Consider the following 24,256-nt stretch of genomic DNA (forward strand, 5'->3'; position numbering starts at 1 on the left):
TTTGGTAAAGTCACTTATGGGTTTTAGTATAGAGTATTCAGATGGCTGTTTATGGTCTGGTAATTCTTAACTTTGGTTGGTTGGTTTTAAGGTGAAAGGTTAAATTCTTTGAAGATAGAGTGATTTGGGGTGTTTAATTAACTTATGTGAAAGATAAATAAATTACAAATTAAAATAAAGGGTTAGAATGCTATTTCTTAAAGTTACTATTTATTCAGTAATTAATTATTTATTTGGTTGATTTGTAGAGTCATTCCTACAATCCTACGATGTTGATTACATGTTAAAGGTTTTGATACCATATACCGTATTTTCCGGGGCATACGCCGATGTGGGGCATAAGCCGAATTGCTCATTTTTAGACAAAATTCAGAAAAAATCCTTAGACTGGCCGATTTGGGGGATTGGCCGAATTTCAATCGAAGATTACTATAGTGAAAGTATGACCGCTGATTAAGAAAGCCATTGCCGGTATAAACACTCTCAGGAATATCAATATAGAAAGTTAAAAGAGTAATTATAATTATTTAATTAGCTTAAACGAATATATTTTTAGCAATTTTAAAAAATAGAACAATCTGGCTCAATCACGTCTGTGTTTTGTGGATGATTGATCTCTTCCGTATTTCCGTATTCCGTATAGTTCACATAATATAATTTTATTGCAACACCTACCCCCATGAACTTGTATAATATACTATGTATACTATGTTTCTAAACATTTTGTATTTCATTGATAACAGTTACATTTAATTTTCATTTGATCAAGTTATACTTTGAAAGCTATACGTAAAATACTGGGTATGGCGTCCATTATCCCAAACACGTGGTTTCATTTTCAAATAGAGTTATCTCCCGTAATCGTTAATAATGAGAAATGGAAATACCCTGAAAATTATTTAACTTATGTTTTTTTCTTTAAATTACTTAAGAAGTGACTTGTCGTTTTGCAAGAAATTTGTATTCCTAACAAACACAGTTAATGCAACAAAGTGTAACGGTTGGTCTGAGGTATACACTACGCTATCATTTATTGTGCCCGCAGGCTGTGTCTAAGACACGGGTTTCACACCTTTGTATACACACGACACCAGAATACCGTTATTTCAACTAACAGGAGATTAATTGTACCGAATAAAGTATTTGATTTATTCTACACCCAAGACCACTGATTCCTACAAACGCTGCCATGAAAGAATCACAGGGGCTTGGTTGTTGGATAGTGAATTTCCTAATTATTTGTTCCCGAAGTAAAAAATGATTAAAATTGGTAATCTTATGTGTATTTCTGTGTATTACAATAAATAAATTCACTGAAATCCCCCGTTTCAGTCATGTTAAAAAAGTGTATTCAATGTACATTAAAAAAAGTAAAGGGACGACACTCGCCATCTTGGATTTATAGGGGGTCCTCGTTTCAAGCTATGTTTTAAACAAGTTCTTCCGTTTCTCCAACGATTTCTGACGAGATCTAGGTTGGAAAATGTTAAAATGACTTATTCCTATCGTCTGACTACATCTTTACGCTGCATAATAAACACATTGTTCCGAAATGAACTAGATACTCGCCAAACTGATCGAAAGCAACGGAAGTTGATGCAAACTCTCCATGTAATCACTGAGGAGATCCGAAAGCATTGGATAAGCCAAGAGGATAACTTTTCGCGGAATTTTTGCTCTCTCTAGATTTATCTTACATTTTCGAAACATCTCAGTGATTAAATGGAGAATTTACGTCACTCAAAAGTAAACTTCCGTTGCTTTCGATAAGTTTGGCAAGTATCTAGTACATTTCGGAACGATGTGTTTATTATGCAGCGTACAGATGTAGTCAGACGATAGGAATAAGTCATTTTAACATTTTCCAACCTAGATCTCGTCAGAAATCGTTGGAGAAATGGAAGAACTTGTTTAAAACATAGCTTGAAACGAGGACCCCCTATAAATCCAAGATGGCGAGTGTCGTCCCTTTACTTTTTTTAATGTACAATGAATACACTTTTTTAACATGACTGAAACGGGGGATTTCAGTGAATTTATTTATTGCAATACACAGAAATACACATAAGATAACAAATTCTAATCATTTTTTTTCTTCGGGAACAAATAATTAGGAAATTCACTATCCAACAACCAAGCCCCTGTGGAAAGAATCACAAAAATCAAGATGATGCAATTTATTACCATGAATCAACGAGCATAGTACTGAATGCACTGATGTCATTCTTAAATATCTATTCTTAATTTCACTTTTTCACTTTAAAACCAAACTGCACACATTCACAATACCGGGGATTGCAATATTCGTTATATCACAGTCTTCCGTAATATTACTTTCTACACGGTTTCGTTTTCTTTTTTTAGTATGCGACAATAGTTTCCTCGTTTCATACACGAGCGATTTCGGATTAGTTTATATAATGAAACATGGATATGGAAAAAAGACATTCTTTTGATTTTGGATTGTAAAGAAAATATAGCGTATATTTTATTGAATCGCAATGAACATATCGCGTATATTTTATTATTTATTATGTTACATATTAACGAAAATTATCAACGAGACAACTACCGAACAATAGTTTAAATGGATGAAAAAAAACAACCTCTCATAATAAATGATGGATAAAAGCAGTGGATTTGGGATTTTACTGTCTGATTTTTTAACTTTGGGACTACGATAAGCCGATATGGGGGATAGGCCGAATCTCGCGCATCGGTGAAAAAAAATACCGGCGTATGCCCCGAAAAATACGGTACATGATATATCTGGTAAGATCTATGTTTTGTGTGACTAACATATAAACGTGTCCAGATTGTCTAAACTGTGTATATACTAATTTTTGACATTTATTTCTAAAAGTTATAATTATGCATACACGTGATAAATTTACATATTGATCATTCTTAATAATAATGGTGAAATATGAACAATTGATTGGATTTTTAGTTGATCTATTTTCCATTTCATTAACGTCGTAAATGTGATTGAAATATGAAATAGAGTTATTCACTCACTGTACTTGATATTTGTGTTTGTGTTGTATTATGATGTGCATGTTTATGTATGTTTGTGTGTGTTTCAGAGCCATATATCTTTCATCAATGGTTGCAATAAATCTGTTACATATTAATCTACATGTGTCCAGTGATGAATCCTGTAACATAATTAATGTGTTTTTCTGTTTTCTATACAATATATAAGATCATGTAGATAGGTAATCTATATTTAACATAACAAAGTGTAAATTTCATGTCTGATTAACTTTTTTTTACTCTTGTTGATCTAATCCGATTTTCATTTGTTTAAAACATAAGCAGACGATTGTTTTTATTGAGAATGAATATTAAAATCGAAAAGAGAAGTTTTAGGGGCCACTTGTGATGATAAAAACTCTCACTCAGCCAAGTAAAAAATTCAACGCAGCTGAGAATTGACTAAGTCTGTTTTTAGAAATGCAATGCGAGAAAAATCTTAGCTGAGTAAATATTCTCAAGATTTGAGAATAAATAAACTAAGGAAAAATCTTAAGTTTTTTTTTTTGGTGAAATCGGAGCCTGGTAATATAAGCTTTTCTGGCCAAATATTTTTTTAAGATTTTTCTCTATTTTTCCTTTGTATTTAAAGCCAAGCCGAAGTCAAATGGTTTTTGACAAGATTTTTCTATACTTATTCCATTGCATTTACCCCTCCCCCCCCCCACAATAGTGGACCCAACCAACCTACTCCCAAGGATTATGCTTTTCTGGCCAAATGGACTTTGAGAAAAAAAAAAGGTTTTTTTTTTTTTTTAAAATTCATTAATTCATAGGTAAAAATCCCCTTCCCCTAAAAATTAATGCTATAAACTTACCTGAACTTATAGCAGGCATTGCAACAGATGCAAGGCTTAAAGAATCTGCTGATATCATCACATTTGTCACTGTATTAGCTAGCAAGTTAATACAGTCTTCTTTTTTTTCATAATCAGTCCAACGTGGACCAACTGCATGCAGAATCCAATTAAATTTGTCCCTTAGATCACCAGGATCACTTGCATAACACTTTGAAGTCTGAAAAATTGAATTTTCTTGCTGAAGCAGAGTTAAGCATCCTTTCTCATATAAAGAACCAGCAGCTTTGCGGATGACTCTGGAAACACCAGCATCAAATCTCAAGCTCTCATTAGCAGCATTCACAATGGCCTCCACTCTGGCATGAAGTATAGATCCATTGTATATCTTTACCCTCACTGAACCAACCATAGTGCCATCATTTTCTTGGTTGTGTGTCACATTTGAAGAAGCTGATGTAGATAAAGTAGTACTGGAATAACTTCTATCAACAAAAACTTGATTTCTTGTAAGTTTTAAGTTTGTTCCAGAGCTACTCTCATTTCTTTTTTCAAACTCATTGCACACAGCTTCAAAAGCATTGCTCAAATGAAGTACAGATGAAGCAAAAATACAAATTCTTTTATCTGGAACACACACCAGGCAATTAGCGGTGTTTAATCTTTTCAAAATAGAAGAGTTATATCCAAACTCATCAGAAACAGATTGATTCATCTCAACATAACATAGTTGTGAAATTTTTGATTCTATGTCCTTCATTATGCTTACAATTTCCTTACTCAAAACAGCATCATAGTTATGAATTTCATGTATATACGGATAAAAGTAAGTTGACCTATTCTTCAGCTTCTTTTCCTCTTGGGAACAAAAGTATTCCATAAGTTGATACTGGACTTTTGTGAGTTTCCACACGTGAGCCTTAATATTCTCATAAATGAAATACGAATCACAAACCCTAGGGTCACTCCTGGCATAGTCTGTCTGAAATGATAAATATTTAAACAAAACATTTATGATATCTATCATGAAAACAAGTTCATAAAATAAATGACTTAGTAAAATTAAAGCATTCTGATTAAAACAATGTATTCACAATCAACACTTTCTGAAATATTTGAAAGGTAACAATATTCATAATATGTGACAATCTGTTTCATGAGACCATCTTACATACAAGACAGACCTTAAATATGTGTTCTACAATTCATTATACCCCTCGCTTTTTCATGTTTCTTTGATTAGATTAATTACACATCCATTTTCACACTGATCTGACCTATCTCAAAAAATTCCAACCAGTATCTTAATTAATAATATGTTCTACGGTGTGACCGTTGGGGCGAGCGCAGAAGGAGCCACACATCTGTCATCATTGTTAAATGCAACCCGTGGACTTAACAAAACCAAAAAAACTTTGGTTTTGTCTCGAAAACTTTTACCACCGCAAGGAACCGGAAGATATCAAACTTTTATTCCAATGGTCCATTCCTAGGCTTATACACTTAAACAAAAAACTACCACTGAGCATTAATAAAATGTTAAACAGACTTATTAAAATATTTTGATAAACACAAAGCCGGTTTTTTTTAAATTTTTATCTCTTCTTTACCTTTTAATAATGATCATTAAAATCAATAAATTGTGTGTCTGTGTTATTTCTCATTTTGTTCCTTGTTGTTACCGGTGTTTTAAATATTTTCCTCTGTGACATCAATTTTGTTTTTAATCTTTTTTATTTTTTATTTTTGTACGCTATATAAGCGTTGTAGACATATGTGCCCTCCCCCTTTTTTTAGTGTGTGATATCCAATATTATTGAAAGGTTTGACCACATATGCAACTGTAACAAATACGTGTAGATATTTTAACAGTTTAATTTTTTTCTTTCATTTATTCATTACAAAATGACGTGGCTACACGTAGATCTAATAACGATTAGACTTTTCTTTTTTAATAATTTTTTATCACCTACGTATGCAATGATTGGATCAATATGACAATAAATTTAGCATGAACTTGCATGTGTATTTACTTAGCAAAAAAAATCATCAAAACAAAACTAATCAGCCAAAGAGTCACCGTTAATAGCAAGCGCAGTATCCGACTGAGTACTTCCTACACGTTACATTCAGTACAGATGCTTGATCCACCTCTAAATGTATCGCGGGAATATAAAACGCGAGATCACTGGGACGTCATACTTAACTTTTTGCGCTCGACAGTTTTCGTAAATTGTCGGACAAATTCGGGGAAGGAAATGACGTCATAGGTACAGTTTTTACGTAAGCATATGTGTTGTTTACTTTAATGTTTTTAAAGGATTTTTTATTGTTAAATGAAAATGATGAATGCGATTTACAGGTAAGAATTTTCCTTAGAAACGCTTCCTGTTCCGCCATGTTGCTATGCACCGCAAAGGATCACTGGGATAGTAGAACGTTTTCACGCGGGTCCACAAAATTTTCTTTGAACAATGTGCAGATTTCAACTCGAATTTCCTCCGTTCGTACACGTTGTCTATGGAGCTCGCTACGCGAGCGGCGCTTCGCGCCGCCTCGCTGCGCTCGCTATAATATATCAAAGGCCAGAACGGCCACAAAGGCGTCGAGCTGACATTTTCTTTTATATAGAATGATATCAATAATTTGAATTTCTGTACTGTACTAATAGTCGTATATCAAATAATATTAGAATAAAAAAGGAAATGAATTACGTTTTGTGCTGTTTCAAAAACAATAATCAGTATATTTGGTTATAAAATAGGTAGTGATGCGTTTATAATACAATAGCTCATCATGGTTACAAAAAATCGACGAAATTTCAAAGTTCCAAAGAAATCATTTTCTTTCTGCTTTAAAAAGTCTTTCCACAATTTTCACAGGCTCATAATTTGAATACATTAACAGTGTGTCCCTAATTATAATAATAAAACATACTTTTATTTATTTCAATTCCCAACAAGATTACCTTATGCTATGGTTGTTTACAAACAAATCCACAACACGTGCTATCTAAAACCAACTGCATTATCGTGTTTATTAATTGCAAAAAAATCTCTAGATAAGTTTAATGCTTACAATTATTTTGGAGACCATGCCCGATAACAAATAAATTTACATATCAAATTTTATTTCTATCGAGCACGGTCTCCAGTTAAAATGTAAGCGATAAACTTAAATAATATTTTAGTGAATGTTTACATTGCACCCTATTGTATTCATCCGCCATTTCTTGATTAAGCAAATTTATACTAATGCAATGAGTTGTCAATAACCAGGGAGGCAAAGTTGGATTTTTTGTACACAATTGAGTTGAATTAAAGGAATACAAATCTTGTAATATGTTTAATACTTCAAGGAACTTATTTTTTATGCGCATTAAAAAGGCGGTGCAGTGCATGAATTTTTGGACGATTGCCAATCCAGACGATCGCTAGAAGGCTGCCGAGCATTAGCTCGACGCCTTAATAAAACGTAAAGTGCAAAAATTCGATCTGATCTATACAATACTCATTTTACAATACTTACCCATATGTACTTATACAAGGGTCCTAAAAATATAAAATAAAAATTCAAGTAAATGCATGTTTATTAATTTCATTTCATAATTAACTTTTGCATTACTGTGCTTTGTATATTATTATAGTAATGAAAAGGGCTCATGTATGCCATGTTATAAATAAAAAGTAAATAAAAGTTTTAATCCAACCTGTTTAAATTATATGTATGATTAATAAATTGGTACTGTTTGACAAAGTAACTATTATCTGTTTTAAGACATTATAATTCATCTTTTTGTTTACTGAAACTTTATTACTACACCAATAATATTTATTGATACATTTAAAGACTTCAGTCATTTAAAAACAGAAGAAATCAATCAACGAACGATTTGACACATATATAAATAGAGGAAATATGAATTAGAAACAGGCGTTGCATTTGTGTACTTTTCACGATTCATATAATTCCCTTTGATGTCCGATCACAAACGTATCGGCAATAAACTGAACAGATAGATTTAAAAAATCTAAGCTAAATATGTACGCGTGTAAATTTATAGATTAACAATTAGTACAAACAATATATCAATAAATGCAATGCTTTTAAAATGATTTATAAAGTAATTATAATTTCCCGAGTCGTGTTTACATATTTCGCCGAATGAATCAGCCGATTACCATTAAACTCATTTAATTACTATATGATTAGGGAACAAACTTGATGTTTATGTTTGTTCTAACAATAAATAAAAGTTCGTAATCTCTTTTTTTGTTATAATACATATATCTAATGAAAACAAAAATATAATTGCTAATTTGTTTATTTACGTAACTGTGTATCTCCGTGTACAATTTAATATTTCTGATGCACAGGTATTTAAGTTACCTCATTCTAAAGATTTTCGGTTTTATATATTTATAAGACATTTTTATTATTACATTACTCGAGTATTTGTTGAAAATATTATTAATGTCTTATAAAATTAAATTTTTTTAACTGTTATTCCTAAACATAAATGGTATTATATAAGATAGAATAGGATAAATATCATTTGTAGGATATTGGATAGGATAGGATTGTTTTGTCAACTTTCATGATACAGCACTGTATTTAGTTCATTAGATATTTTATCCTGATTACCAACGAAATACAATGTAAGGATAACCCCCGAGGAACTCCGAATAAATCGTTCATCTTGCGTTCATAAAGCGTTCACATATCGTTCACCGTTCACTTTGCACTCCGTTTGAGCTCTGCAAAAGTTTTTTGTAATGAATCAATAAATATTTTTTGTGTAGTAATTTATCCCTGTATGAAGTCATAAAAAACAACAACTAAAACACGGACCTGCTCAAGAATGTGTACTTTACATTCTACGGATTAAATTCTTATCAAAATGATGTTTTATGAGTAATATAAGATTCCTCTAACCTTTACGTACGGGTTCTTTTATAATTTTGCTGTGAATCTCAAAGACTGATCCTTACATTTTGGAGTTCCCAATGAAAATGAAAGAAAACGGAGTGAATGCTGAACAAATGGTGAACGTTTTGTGAACGCAAAGTGAGCGTACGGTGAGCGCTTTCTGAACCATGAGCGCGAACAGAGCGGGGCAGAGAGCTCAAGTGAGCGCACAGTAAACGCACTAAAATATCGGAAAGTAGAACGTTTAAGGGACTGTAAGGCCAAATAAAAAAATACCTGTGGTTCCGGTCACCCGACCGTCCCTATTTTTTACCCCCGACCGTAAACTTTTTTTTGACAATTTTCAAATTTTTCCAGAATTTTCCCTGCTTTCCGTCATCGGCTCTAATACCGCAATGACGGCCTCCAATTAGTGTGGGAACATTTTAATTCCTATCAGTTGATTAATAAAAAGAAGATAAATCAAGAACTGTTTGTACCTTGTGTACCTCACAATAAATAAATTAGGACCAACCTAGGGGGTGACATGCTCGCTTTTTGATCGGTAACTTCGCTGGAATTTCCTTCGAAAGAGATGTTGAAGTCACCCTGTATTCTGATTTAATAAAACCCATAGGCAAAAAATGATAATTATCAATTTCAAAAGGCATTTTCACAGCCTCAGTTAACCCCTGTTGTGATAAACAACTTGCGACTGTCATATCTATAGGGGCCAATATAAATATGGGTGATGCAACCACATACTGTGCATTGAAAATTACAACCGATGTTTATTTCTTTTAGTGTTTTTATTATAATTAGTTTGTAGCTTGTAATTAAACAGTTATTTTCAAGGTCCTCGATCTGCATAACGGTTGTAATTGGGTCAAAGGGTTGGACTAATACCTCCAGAATACACCAAAATACAAAGACTGATTTTATTTGTCATTAAGCTTACACAATTGCAAAACATTTCATATATAAAATGTATGAATAATCAAAAAAATTTAATTCAACAAATTGGATAATTTTTAAAAAAAAATTAGATTGTTGTTTTAGTTTTTATTGACTTGTTTCTTATCCAATCTAAATTATTAAAGACTTAAACTTTGTATATCATTATTTAGCATTATGCTATTGTCAAGAAATGGAAGTCTCTCTAATTTCTCAAGCTTCTCCCCATTTTTTTGATAGATAGAAGTGTATCTCCCTAAAATGTTGCTCTAAGTTGGGCCCTAAATTGAATTTAAATTGAATCTGCAAGGTAAAAATAATTTTTTTAAAATGAGAAATATTGAGATTGACCTTTGTTTAATTGAAACCAATAGAAAAAATAACAAATCATAGCATTCTGAATCAAGTTCGAACCAAATCGAATGAACTCTGAATCGTCCCAGCCCTATAATTATATAATACCAAACATTTAATACTTTTTTGTTCATGTTGTTTATAAACAGAAATTATTTTTTTTAATAATTTTTTATTTAAAAATATTTGTGTCATAGTAAAAAAAGCTAGATGCTCTCTACCAATCTTAATTTAGTATATTTATCTCACTAAATACAAATGCCATCTGCAATGCAGTGCTAGGTACATGCAGTACTAAGAGAATCATTTTATACATTTCTTTAAAAAAAAAAAAAAATCTCTACCTACCTAACACTAATTTTTTTTTTAGACGTTACCGGAACCACACATATTATTTTATTTGGCCTAACATTGAAAATTCTATATATTTAGAATATTACAGAGAATAAGAGTATCGTATTAAAGATATTTAAATTTATCAGATGTAAACTTAAAATGACCACATGGCATGCTAAATATTCTACATTCTCTTTCAGGTTGGAACTATGTTTTTGTGCAAAGAACTATTTCAACGGTTGTTCAGTCAACATCCGCTATCATGCACTTGCTTCTGCAACGAGCCCTGCTAACAAAAAGAATCCATAACCACCATTTTACAATCATCAGATCTTATTTTACCAATTAGGCAGTATTCTTGCTGGAGGTGCTGATATTCATTAATTCTGCATCAGGTGTGGTAGTTTTCAGTTTCATACAAACAACTTTATATATATACCTGGTACAGTTGATAACCCATCGTCTACCTCCATGTCTTCTTCTTCTCTTACACTAGCTTTAGACATAGCCATTTCAAATCAAGGCACTGAGCTCAAATCTTCATCTACAATCATTTCATTACTCATGTTAGTTAAGAAGCAATATTTACATTTTCGACTGTCTTTGTCTGTGATAACATTACGAATCAATTTTGAAGCCTATAGCCCAGTAACTTCATAAAACATGAGTGACAGAAAATTTGTGTGTCTAACAGCATAACCAAAACCGTATTGGCTGTGCCGCATAGTAATACATAGCATGTGCTACATGAAAAAAATAAAGGTTTTAAAATGATGTTTTTAAAGTGTACAAATTGGAAAAAATATAAATATAGGTAATAAGGAATCATTCTTTATTAACACCTCATAATGCTCAAAGACTGATTCCGTATTCCTTAATTATTCACATGTTGTATGTAACTTATTTACTAAATTGTCAATAAAGATTCACAAAATTAATATCAATCTATTGATAAAGTTAAATTAAGTCTGATTAAGCCAAAAGGACAGAAGATATGGTCCACGTAAGGATTTTACAAGGAGGTCATTCAACATTTTCTTTTGATCTAGAAAATTGGTCCAAGGTCACTATACATCCTCAACCCACAAGCACTTACCGGTAATATAATGTCCTGACCACATTTTGTTACTAATAAATGAATGGTCTGATATACTTAAAGACAATATTATCATGTTAAAAAATATTCCATGAAGGGAATGTTCAAAATCTTTATTATTTTTCAATTATTTATACACATTGCATTTTACATTGAAGTCTGTGAGCTGAACGTTTTAATAAGATCTTATGAGTAGCAACTTTAAAATCATACAAATCTATCAGTGAATATATGCGTAAAGCTTCTCTTTACCAAAATATGAAAGAGAATGAATTATTTACCATGTATACTACAGATATTTTGACAAATTTTAAAATTTTTATTCATTAAAAAAGTTCAAGATGCAAAATGGATGGCCTCTGATATATTGTCAGCCATGTGAATTATTTGGTTCATTTCGCTTTCATTAACTGTTATCTAACTAGCAATACTTAAAGGGGCATGGTCACGATTTTGGTCAAATTTTATTTTTCTGTTCTTATTATTTGCAATGCTTTAGAAATGCATTTCTAATGATCAACTGAAATTTGGGTGCCAGTCGTTGAGTTTTAAACAAGATACAGGGCTTGCAATTCTTCGTCATGTAAAGAAGGCTTGTGCCCTGATTTTGTTTCTTTTTAAAGCTGGGTTCTCTATCTTATCCTAACGATTAACACTTTCATTTAAGGTCTAAATCTTAAATTTTCACTTCAACATTCAAAATGTAAACAAACACTTTGTTTACATAACGAAGAACTGTAAGCTCTGTAACTCGCATATGACTCATCAAATGACACTCAAATTTTGGTTGCCTATTAAAAATGCCTTACTAAAGCATTGTTAACATTAAAATCGAACAAATAATTTTTTACCAAAATTGTGACCATGCCCCTTTAAACAATAAAATGCTTTCTTTGACCATTAATGGATAAACGGGGTGTGTAGATTTCAGTTTGGCTGTTTTTATAGAACTATGAATTGGCTATATAAGTTTCTGTAAGAAGAAGAGGGAATCATACTTGGTAGATGTGTGTGTTTATATATATATATATATATATATATATATATATATATATATATATATATATATATATATATATATATATATATATATATATATATATGATTCAAAATTGTTCAATATCCCTTCATTACAAACTGAATACCTAAGTCTGACTGGGCAAAGAGGGATAAAATATACTTGGACAAGGATTTTACAAAGAGAGTTTACACCACTTTGACCTTTGATCTAGAAAATTTGTTCAAAGTCATTGTACACCCACTACCCATGGGTTCTCTATGATTGAATGCTAACACGTTGATACCCCGTCATCTTCGCTAGCCAAGATCGTTCGTGAGAAGCGGTGCGGATCAGAAACCCTTGGCTAGCGAAGATGATACCCCGTTGATGCACCATTTTTCTTATACTGACCTCGAACTTGATCTCAGCTCAAGGTCGATACATATTTTCAGTTCACAGACAATCTTAGCAACTTTCATTTTCAATATCGAGACTTTTGTCAAAAAACATGATACACCCTCAGGTCATAAACAATCCATGTGTGAAATAGGTACATGTACTACAAATGTTCCTCTGTTAGAAAGATAGAGACCGGATATCATTGGATATGAATTATGCACCTTTCCTTCCAGTGACCTTAAACTTGTCTAATGACCTTAGTCAAAATAATTAAACACCCACATGCCATAAACAATCTTTGTATGAAGTACACACTTCTAATATTTCTCAATAAAAGAGATACAGACCAGACACTCTTCTTCCAGTGACTTTGAACTTGGCCAAATGACCTTGGGTCAAAATCCTGACACACTCTCAGGTCATAAGCAATCTTTGTGCAAAGTAGGAACTTCCAATGTTTCCTCATAAGAAAGATATAGACCAGACACAATTGACAAACAGACCGACAGAAGCACAAATGAACGAACAGACAGCTAGACTTGATCTGTAGAACAAAATATGCATGACGTCAAGCAGGAACATTATTTTGATCATCGGCCTACTTCAAGTTCCAAAATACAATTATGACAGGTGGTGAAAAGTCAAGTCTTATCAGAACTCGAACCCCGGGCCTCTGGTGCACAATGCCAGCGCTCTAACCACTGAGCTGTTGTGACCCGATATATTGACGGACAGTCACAAACCGGTTAACCCAGTGACATCTTAAAGGTAAACTTTTTCTTGTGGTAATGCACAATAACTTGCACATTATACTGTGGTATATCTTATGTATTTGTATATGTTTGATTCCGGAAATTTATACTCCGTTTATATTTTGTTTAAGACAATTGATGCCCTGTCTATTGTTATTTAAATTCTATTGTCTGTAAGTGTATAAATACGACCGTCATCGGGCATTCGGGAAACTCTCTTGTTTGTCTACAGACCAAGCTCTCCCCCATCTCCCCTTTTTCGGCATTCATTAAGGTAAATTTTCATTTCTCCTCCTTAGGTTAAAACGGAATCAAACAATGTTATTTATGTTCAATATTTGATTTTGCTTAATAAATTTGTAAATCTTCGTTATCTTTGTTATTTTGTAATTCAGAGGCAAACTGAAAAGAATCAACCTGGGTTGATGTTGAAAGACGTTTCCGTCTTGTTTATTTATACTACAATACAAAGCCAAAATGTACAAGTAACCTTGCGCTATTAAGTATTTTCACAATTCCGTATTCCACTAGTACTCATTTATACATTATTTTTAAGAAATGCCCTCCCTTCCCCTCCCCACCTTTTGCACCTCATACATGTATACTCATTAGCCTACATATGAACAAGAAAGCAAATGACATGGTCACTCAGTCTAGATCTGTTTCAAAAATAACGTTACATGCAAAAACATGCAAGATTCGGCGACTCCATTTTTCTCAACAGGCCATTCTAGGCTTACTATTTGATGAATTTGCTTAAATTGTTTCAACTTGACCTATAATAATCTTTAAAATTATGTAAACGCCGTGATTAAGATCTCAAACTTCTTCAAAATTTACCTGCGTTGTTTCAAATATGCCTACTTTCGTTCTGTGTTTACTTGGAATTTCCACTTTCGGTTTGTCACAAACTATTTGAGGATGTGCATTTGCTTCCGTAAATAATTTTTGGCGGATATGAATGGTAAAGTTTACAGTAAGGCGGGTGTTAAATAAACTGTTTATCTCATATATCATGAACAACAGGTAAGAGTAACAACTGAAGAACGTAATTTTTGTTTTACGGGTTGTATGCTAAAGGGACACAACTCAAAAGCCATATTTGATTGTACATGGGATAGGCATAGAGTGTCCACTTTCAAGAGATTTGGACAATGTAAAGCGTATAACGTATACGTTACGGTTTCATTTCGACCATCTATTATAAAAAAGCGTTTACAAAGTAAAGAAAAAAAAAAGTAATGACTAGGCTATATATATATAGAGAGAGAGAGAGTGAGAGAATTAGGTAGGCTTCCAAACAGATTGTTCTTGTAAAAATTCCAAAAAACTTGGCGTCAGACCTTTACTCCACTCGCTAAATTTGAGGATCCGTGGATGTTTTTGTACAAAAATAGAAACTACTCTGAGTTACCAGTTCGAATATTTCGATTTTCAGTCATTTTTGGACAACAATTTAGAATTCTAAAGCAAATTTAAATTGATTGTTTTATAGCAATGTCTATTTTTTTTCTACCTTTTGTGGTACGATTTTAGTCTGATATTTTATTATTTTAAAAAAAATGGATAAGATATATAATATTTATAAATACCTAAATACCTAACCATTTTAAAATTGAAAAAAATATGAATCGGAGAACATCGAACAAAAATATACCTCTAAATCCTTTATCACCCCGTCACTTTTTTTTATTAACATTTGCTGGTATTATTTAAACAATAAAATGCTGATGCAAAATAAATGTGTTAGCGGGTCTTGTAATTTTTTTCTGCAATGTGTCTACCTTCATAGTCCACATTAATTATCAAAGATAACATTTTATTGTATATAGTTAAAGCAATATGAGCTGCATTTTTCATGTTGAATTTTTTTTTATTTTTTTATTTTTGTTTACCAAAATGTTTTTTTCTACTAAAATGACAAAATATTGTGGTTTTTAAATTTCTGTTATTGCCATATTTTTGTGGAAAAGGCCGTGAAGAAGCCTTATTAGGAGCAAAATTGAGTTACTGTCTTCCTGTACAATAATTGATTTGCTATATATTCCTTAGAAGAGAAATATTTCCCTTGACAAAAACTAATGATTTTTTCAAATCTTATTTATCATAAAAGTTTAAGTTATATGCAGTCTTATCATACTAGCAGGTTTTTGCAGCATAATAAAATTCTCATATTACCTTAATGAATCATTAAATAAATCCCATTTGGAGTAGATAAAAGTAACTTAATGTACATCAATACGTTTGATAAAGAGAATAGCAAATTCTTTTTTGAGTCCGATATCATCATGATTATTTCGTGCACTCCGTGATCTTTTTTTTTTTTTTTAAGTTACTGAGAATTCGATCGATCGATCGAATAATCGATCGATAAACTGGTTAGAACTGGTTCGTGTAGATTTTTCCACTGTCGGTATAAATAAAGCGCCATGAACCACAATCGGGTTGTTTATATAATATGTACATGTAAGAAATAGAGATGAAAATGCTCAGTGGATGTAAATACATTTCAAACGTACATTTCATTCTCCTTACTTTCAGATATCAGACAAATTTTGCATAATGAATAAAGAAAAAATACCAAGAACGCTGCCAAAAAAGGGAGAATCTTCGACACACATGAGTCATGTAGGAATTGTAAGTTTAAGTTGCACACATATTACATATCTTTGTATCATATTTGTGAATGAGTTTTAATGTATTGGTATTTTTCACAACTTTTTCATTTCCCATTCATCTGAAAATATGAATTATATGTTAAGTAAAGTTATAAGACACCCTGAATATCATAGCTAAACATAAGAGAAGGTATTAAATTGTGGAGTGATTTTAAGGGAGAAAGTAAGGATTTATTATATCTGTTCAACTTTCTAGCAGACAATTGAAAAGGAAAATGCCAAAGTACTCATAGCACTTTTCGAAGAAGACCTGAAACGTTTTAATGCAGCAGATGACTGCATTACAATAAAAATCGACAAAGCAAATCAGCAAGTTAAAATCTCCAGCAACAAGGGTCCTCCTTACGCGGAAAACAAAAAAGATCAAATCATCAAAATGTGTAGTAAAGTTCAAAACGATGTATTCAAAGTAGATAATAATAGGGAAGATGAAATTGAAAAGGTACGTAAACATCTAGAGAGTAATACAATATACTTCACGGAATCTCAAGTAAATAATGCCCGCCTGTTTCGAATGAAGACGAGAACATCATCGTTAATGAAAAATTGCATGTCGGAGCTTAATCAATTACTTGGACGACAATTCGAAAAATCGCTAAAGGGAAAATTAGTTGGAGCAACAGAAATGAAAGTATTAGAAGGAAAGTGTGTGGACGAAGAAGCAAAAGTAAAAAGCTCTCCTCATCAAAACATCTCGCAGCGAGATCAAAGAAACGTTCAAACAAAACAAAAACAGGAAAGCTCAAAAAACCAAGCTGGATCTTTGCGAACAGAGAATGCTACTCTTGTACACAAGAAACCCTCTCATACAGAAAGCAAATTAGATGTACCGCTTAAAAATGGCTTGAGATTCATGGTTTATGTTCATGATATCACCTCTGCATCTGTCGAAGCTATAGTTAATCCAGCAAACGAGGATTTAGCCAACACGGGCGGATGCGCACAAATCATATCAACTGCAGCAGGGCCAAAGTTTGAATCAGATTGCAAAAAAATAATAATGAAAAAGAAAAGAATTAAAGTAACGGAAAATGAAATATCCGGACCGGGAATATTGCCTTTTAAGTGCATCATCAACACTGTGGGTCCACAGTGGGCATCATATGACGACAATCACAAATTGAGTTGCTTGGATGATCTCTATTTCACTATTAGAAAGGTCTTGGATACATCGGAAAAAGAGAAAATTAAATCTGTTGCCATACCTCCAGTTAGTTCAGGTAAGATATGTTTATGGCCTATACACCCTCCATCGTTTTGAGTATGCTTTCAACCTTTTATTGTTCAACATTTCTTTTAAATCTAAAATTGATGCAAATGGTTAAATAATAACTATATGTTTATTACTTCTTTTCAAAATAATCATTCATTTTAATATATTAAAGAGTTACGTATTCTGCAGGTATATTTGGAGTTCCCAAAGAACTGTGTGCCCCAATATATGTTCAAGCCATCGTAGATTACGATTTCATGAAGAAAAAATGTCCCCAAGAGGTTCATTTAGTAGATCTTTCCGATGAAGTATTAACCCTTACTTGCAAAGCATACCAATCATATACAGAAGACCCAAAACTGATCATGCCGAAAGCCATTCTGAGGAAGTACCAAGAGAAATTCATCAAAGAAAATGCTTCAAAACAAGCAAAAACATCTGAAAAAGACCCATCACAAAATATTTGCAGATTTCTAAAACATGACAATAAAAAAGCTATTTATGAGATGGGAAGCGGAGTGAAGATTTTGATATACAGAGATGATTTGGTAATGTTGAAAGGAATTGGAACCCTTGTATCTGCCGAAAACAGTGCATTCACAGGAAGTGGCGCATTAGCAAAAAGCATATTGCAGCGTGCAGGACCGTCCTATGAAAAAAACCATAATCAGGTGCGTCGTGACTTAAGAGATAAGCGTTTTGCTAAGAATACTCTGAGAACTCTGGATGCTGGAAAATTAGACTACAGATTTGTTATTAACGCAATTGTGAACCGGTTTTCGGAGGATGTTGATCGTAAAGATGACGAGTTACTTGATCTCAAGATGACAACGTTTAAAGTTCTTACACATGCTGATTACTTGTGCAGAAATGAGAAGAAGTCAAAGAATCTCGAAAAAATAGCAATGCCACTGTTAGGAGCTGGTTTGTAAATCATAATATCTTTATGCAGTGTTAATTTGTTTTGAAAATTAAAGTATTCAAGTTGTTTATAACAATCACATCTTATAGGACATTTTTGTATTATTTCATCATTTTTATGATCTATATGTGATTGTGACTTTAATTTCAAGACACAATAACTCTTCTGTTTCAGGTGTGATAAGAAATCCTCGAATTTTAGAATTGTTGTGTTTCTGTGTATATCAAGGAATTCAAGGATTCTTCAGTAATCCCAGGGCGTTAAAAGAAATTCATCTGGTCAGTTTTAATGATGAAACGCACAGGGCTTTCACAAAGGTTTTTATGGATGTTACCTCCAACAACTTTCAAAGATATCGAGATCCTCCGCCAACAAAACGTCCGTTGTCTGCGTCGTTAAGATTAACGGATGAAAGCCAAGAAGAAAGAGCCCCCGTTGACGTTTGGAAAATGGAGAAACCAAATACCGATACACGGGATTTGAAAAAATATTTAACATCTCCAACGTCGAATACGGATGACGATGATTGCATTATCTGCTTGACACCATTCATAAACCCGGTGTCACTAAAGAGCTGTCATCACATTTTCTGTGAAGAATGTATTAGCGAGTTCTTTTCACAAAAACCAGTTTGTCCCATTTGTAATACAATGTACGGGAAAATATATGGCGATCAACCTAAAATTGGGACCGCCACCATTTTCAAAGAGAAAATACAACTTCCTGGAGAAGATTGCAAGGACGCTTGGGTTATAATGTATGAATTTCCAGATGGGAATCAAGAGGTAATAAAGTACATTTTTTTATTTCAAGATATCGTGCATATCGCTTAATACAAAAACTATTTTTAAAAGTAATGTAAATGTTACTTTATCTATCACAGGAGTGTCACCCAAATCCGGGATATCCCTACAAGGGGACCCGGCGGACGGCCTATTTACCCGCTAATGAGAAGGGTACCACTGTTCTACACATGCTGGAGAGAGCCTTTAAGCAGGGCCTGACTTTCACCATTGGTTTCTCTAGAACCACGGGACGTAACAATGTCGTGACGTGGAATGACATTCATCACAAAACCAGGAGGAGCGGCGGACCGGAAAGGTATTGTAAATATAAAACAAAGTCCATTAGAATCATGTGTCTTGTATACGTCTATTTTCATTTAATTTTCCTGGTAGGTTTGGTTACCCTGACCCTGATTATCTTGAGCGTGTTCGAGAGGAGCTAGAAGCCAAGGGGATCACGGTTCAAGCGGAAGAGGGTAAACCTGGAAAAGATAAAAAGTAGGGGAGAAAAACTAACCTCCATACAAACCTTGAGCATATCATATGTGGATTATTTTACTTTGAATAATGGATCATGGATTGGTTTTTTGAAACCTTTAAAAGTTGAGATTATATTGTTTTCAGTCACCGGATTTTAATCATGGCAAATATTAGAGTTTGTATTGTTATATATACATGCAATATTCACTTATTATATATTGAATTCATATCGTTTATTTTCTTAAAGTGCACAAATAGTTAAACATGTATTACAGATTATAAATGTTTTGATTTTTTACTTTGATTACAGTTTAGACAAGTTAACTTGTACATTATTTTTAGCTCACCTGAGCTGAAAGCTCAAGTGAGCTATTCTGATCACATTTTGTCCGTCGTCCGTCTGTCTGTCCGTCTGTAAACTTTTTACATTTTGAACTTCTTCTCTAAAACCGCTTATCCAATTTCAACCACGTTTGGCACAAAGCATCTTTATGGGAGGGCGAATATAAATTGCAGAAATAAAAGTCCGATCTGTTTTCAAAGCGGAGAAAACCTTGAAATTGTAGAAAAAGGGGGGTGCATTTTTAAAAATCTTCTTCTCAAGAACTACCGAGGCAAATTCAACGTAGTTTAGCATATATTATCCTTATGGGAAGGAAAATATAAATTGCAAAAATTAAGGGGTAATTCTGTTTCAAATCTGACTTATTACGAAAATAATAATAAAGGAAAGGCGTGTTTCAATCAGTTTAATAGCTTCGGGCTCGGCATCCGGTAAAATGGGTAGGCAAGACTTGGCCAGGGCAAAACAAAAGATTGGCAGTTATTAAACTGCCAATTTCATTAAAATTTCAGGATATTTGATGGACCAGTATATTTGTATTCGCTGTAAATATTGCTGCAAAATAATGCGTATTTGGAATTGACGATTGCCGATCTGCCCCGGCTTTTATTTTGCCACGGCCCGGGTTTGCATACCCATTTTACCTAGACTCGTATTCCATACTTCTAAAACGAGGTTCTTTGTTTAAAGCAGCCATGACATTATACGAAAAAGGGTCGATCTGACTATAATGAATTTGCTTGTTGTGCAACAGTTCGCGTATGAAGGGAAATTTTGAAACATGCAAAATATATTGGTGCCGATTTTGTGAAGTAAATTGAGGCTAAATATTTCAATGCGTTGACAGTTTTCACACATGACGTTGGTGTTCGCTTGTTCTGATTTTCGTTTCGTTTTCATTATTTATGCTTTGTAACCTGGAAACTATCGTCTGTATTTCGTGATTTTTACGTATTAAATCAAACAGAGACTTCGGTAAATCAAACAGTTAACTGTTTACGTGCGCAAATTACATGTAGGCAAAATCTGATGATGGGGTAGGTGCCTACTGAAATACAATTCATTCTATCGGTAATTCGGCATTATCTTTTGCGTAATGATAGATTAATGCAATAGGTTTTGTTGAGATGCTCGGCATTTTCTCGAGTTTATTCAGTTTAAATAGAGTTTGATATCGCTGACGGAAATATGTAGGTATATACATGTATTTATATGATTCTTTTCGAAAAAATAAATTGTGTTCTTTATTTGTTATACATGTAGTGCATGTTTCTTGTGTTTAATTGTTTACAATTTCTATTTACTAACCATATTTTAGTGTTGAGCTTCGAATTATAAGCAAGATACAGAGATTTGCTCACAATTCTATGTTTGTACACAGATCTTAAAAACTAAAGATTAAAAAAGTAAAAAAATTGTCAATATTTATTAAGAAAATTTTCAAAGTTTGTTCTTCCAGAAACCAACTTTAACAACTTATTGTATTGTAAACTTAGCCTTTTTAGCTCACCTGAGGGTGGGACCACAATGGGGGGTCGAAGTTTAACAAATGAATATATAGAGTAAATCTTTAAAAATCTTCTCAGAAACTAATCGGTCACGAAAGCTGACACTTGTGTGGATGCATCCTCAGGTAGTGTAAACTCAAAGTTGGGAAAATCATGACCCCCGGGGGTAGGGTGGGGCCACAATGGGGGATCGAAGTTTAACAAAGGAATATAGAGTAAATCTTTAAAAATCTTCTTCTCAGAAACTAATTAGCCGGCAAAGCTGAAACTTGTGTGGAAGCATCCTCAGGTAGTGTATATTCAAAGTTCTTTTAAAGTCGTGAAAATAATAACCCCTGGGGGTATGGTGGGGCCACAATGGGGGGTCGAAGTTTAACATATGATTATATAGAGTAAATCTTTAAAAATCTTCTTCTCGGAAACTAATCAGCCAGGAAAGCTGAAACTTGTGTGGAAGCATCCTCAGGTAGTGTAGATTCAAATTTGTGAAAATCATAACCCTGGGGGTAGGTTTGGGCCACAATGGGAGGTCGATGTTTTACATAGGAATAAACAGAGTAAATCTTTAAAAATCTTCTTCTCAGAAACTAATCAGTCAGGAAAGCTGAAACTTGTGCGAAAGCATCCTCAGGTAGTGTAGATTCAAAGTTGTGAAAATCATGATCCCCAGGGGTAGGGTGGGGCCACAATGGGGGGTCAAAGCTTAACAAAGGAATATATAGGGTAAATCTTTAGAAATCTTCTCAGAAACTAATCAGTCAGATGATTCTTTATAATTGTTAAGACTAAGGGACTAATGTTTATAAACATAAGAATATCCAGGGGAAAATGGATTTTATTTATACATGATCTACATGTATTATTGTACATTGTCCAGATAGTTTGTATTATGACTCCATTAAGCTGATTTTATCAAACCTATTGTTCCTCAGGTGAGCGATGTGGCCCATGGGCCTCTTGTTTTTTTTTAATCTTAGTCGTTGACATTTAAATTTTTTGTGGTATGAAGGTTTTTTTTTCAAAATTAGAATTCTTCTAGTATGTTTTGTTTGATTTTTTGTTGTTTTATTGTTATATGTAGTATTTTTCCAAGTTAAATTTTTCACACAAAGTGTTTGCATGTTTACGTATGTGCACGTTATATTAAAAATATAATATACATTTTTTGGTTGGATTTCTGTTACCTGATTAAAGGCCAATTAAGCTTTTTCTGATTATCTGTTGTCCATCGGTCGTTCCCTTTTTCAACAAAACATGATAACAATTCCTCGAAAAATTTAATGGTCAAATAAAGGTCAATGGTTTTATTTTTTTAAAGAATAATAGTTTGGAAATTATAAAAAAAATTAATGTTTTTTCTAAGCCTGATAAACCGTTAGTACAGATGTGATATCTAATATCTGAGATATGAAACATACAAAGTTTTGTTCAAACCATGACTCAATGAGAACAGGACGAGTTCATGCATTAAAACTTAAAAGTTTATCCTGTAACGAATATAAAACATACTTTTGAAAGATTAATGTTTGAAATTGCGGTCGATGCAACCAATTGTGTTTTAACCAGTATAAAGAATATAATAATTTTCCAACTTTGGGTAAGTGGAGGCTACCAGTATTTGGGAATGAGGGTTGTAACTTTTACAAGGTGATACACCGAATAAATGTTATTACATGTAGTCCCCTACCGGTTTTCACCAGAGGAGACTCTGCGTCCGTCAGTCCGTCCGACCGTCAGTCTGTCCGTCCGTCTGTCTGTCCCACTTCAGTTTTCCACACTTTTTTTCTTTATGCGTTTGAGGAATAATATGAAATTTGCTGAACAGTTTCAAATTCCTAACCTTCAGATCAAGTTTACACTTTTGTAGCGTCTGGTTGACATTTTTCGAGAAAATTAATTTTTTATAGCGAGCGCAGCGCCGGCGAGCGAAGCGAGCTCTAAGAACCAGTGTGTGCGGGAAAAAGAACGAGCTAAACCTACAGTTCATCAAACAAAATTTTTTGTCTACGTCCCATAATGCTCTCTTATGTTTTCACCCGTGGTGCTATGCCAAAAATGGCCGACTTTTAACTCGTAATTTACGGTGACTTAAAGTTTGAAGACACGTTTTAAGTACCGCATATGCTTTGGCGAGACTCAAAAGATTTGTTACATGCTTCCATACCTCCGTATTGAGTCGAGAAACGAAAACAAAGACGAACAAAGTCATGGATGACGTCACAGTGCACTCGCGCTATATTTCCCGCGATAAATTTAGAGGTGGATCAAACATCTGTAATGAGTGTACTGGCTATTTCAGTATAGACTCGTATACCTGCCTCATTGACATGATTTTTTTAAATTTTTTTTTAATATAGAGATTTTATGTATATATATTAGCAAGAGCCATACTTTACTGTCATATCGATCCATTTTTAAGCTAATTGTGCATGCATGTACAGTAGGCAGGTAAGTATATGAGTAGGGAAGAAATAAACAATAGGATATTTTGAACTAAATAAAAAGGAATAAAATGAAAAAAATAAACATTTAAAAAAAATATGTAGATATTGCATATAGTCAGACCATCAAATTTTAAAGTGGGAAATTACACACCTACAAACAGGAACCGGTCTCTCTCTCTCTCTCTCTCTCTCTCGATCGATCGATCGATATTGCATATAGTCAGACCATCAAATTTTAAAGTGGGAAATTA

At 33.1% G+C, this 24,256-nt stretch overlaps 2 protein-coding genes across 2 annotated transcripts in view; one reads left to right on the top strand and one right to left on the bottom strand.

Moving 5' to 3' along the window:
• LOC128182292 (uncharacterized) overlaps nt 1–10,897 on the bottom strand; it is a 44,841-nt gene extending 33,944 nt beyond the window's left edge. The window contains exons 1-3 of the mRNA XM_052850876.1: nt 10,825–10,897; nt 7,362–7,384; nt 3,855–4,815 (exon numbers count right to left, since the gene is read on the bottom strand). Of these exons, the coding sequence (XP_052706836.1) occupies nt 3,855–4,815; nt 7,362–7,384; nt 10,825–10,897 (1,057 nt within the window). The remainder of the gene's footprint in view (nt 1–3,854; nt 4,816–7,361; nt 7,385–10,824) is intronic.
• Nucleotides 10,898–14,512: 3,615 nt separating this feature from the next.
• LOC128182462 (protein mono-ADP-ribosyltransferase PARP14-like) lies at nt 14,513–22,770 on the top strand. The gene is made up of 7 exons (XM_052851094.1): nt 14,513–14,596; nt 16,174–16,269; nt 16,507–17,530; nt 17,713–18,447; nt 18,620–19,230; nt 19,329–19,546; nt 19,624–22,770. Exons 1-7 carry the CDS (start codon nt 14,594–14,596, stop codon nt 19,730–19,732), a joined length of 2,796 nt encoding a protein of 931 aa, XP_052707054.1. The 5' UTR covers nt 14,513–14,593; the 3' UTR covers nt 19,733–22,770.
• Nucleotides 22,771–24,256: the final 1,486 nt, after the last annotated feature.

The sequence above is a fragment of the Crassostrea angulata genome, chromosome 4, assembly GCF_025612915.1.
Source record: "Crassostrea angulata isolate pt1a10 chromosome 4, ASM2561291v2, whole genome shotgun sequence".
Lineage (NCBI taxonomy): Eukaryota > Metazoa > Mollusca > Bivalvia > Ostreida > Ostreidae > Magallana > Magallana angulata.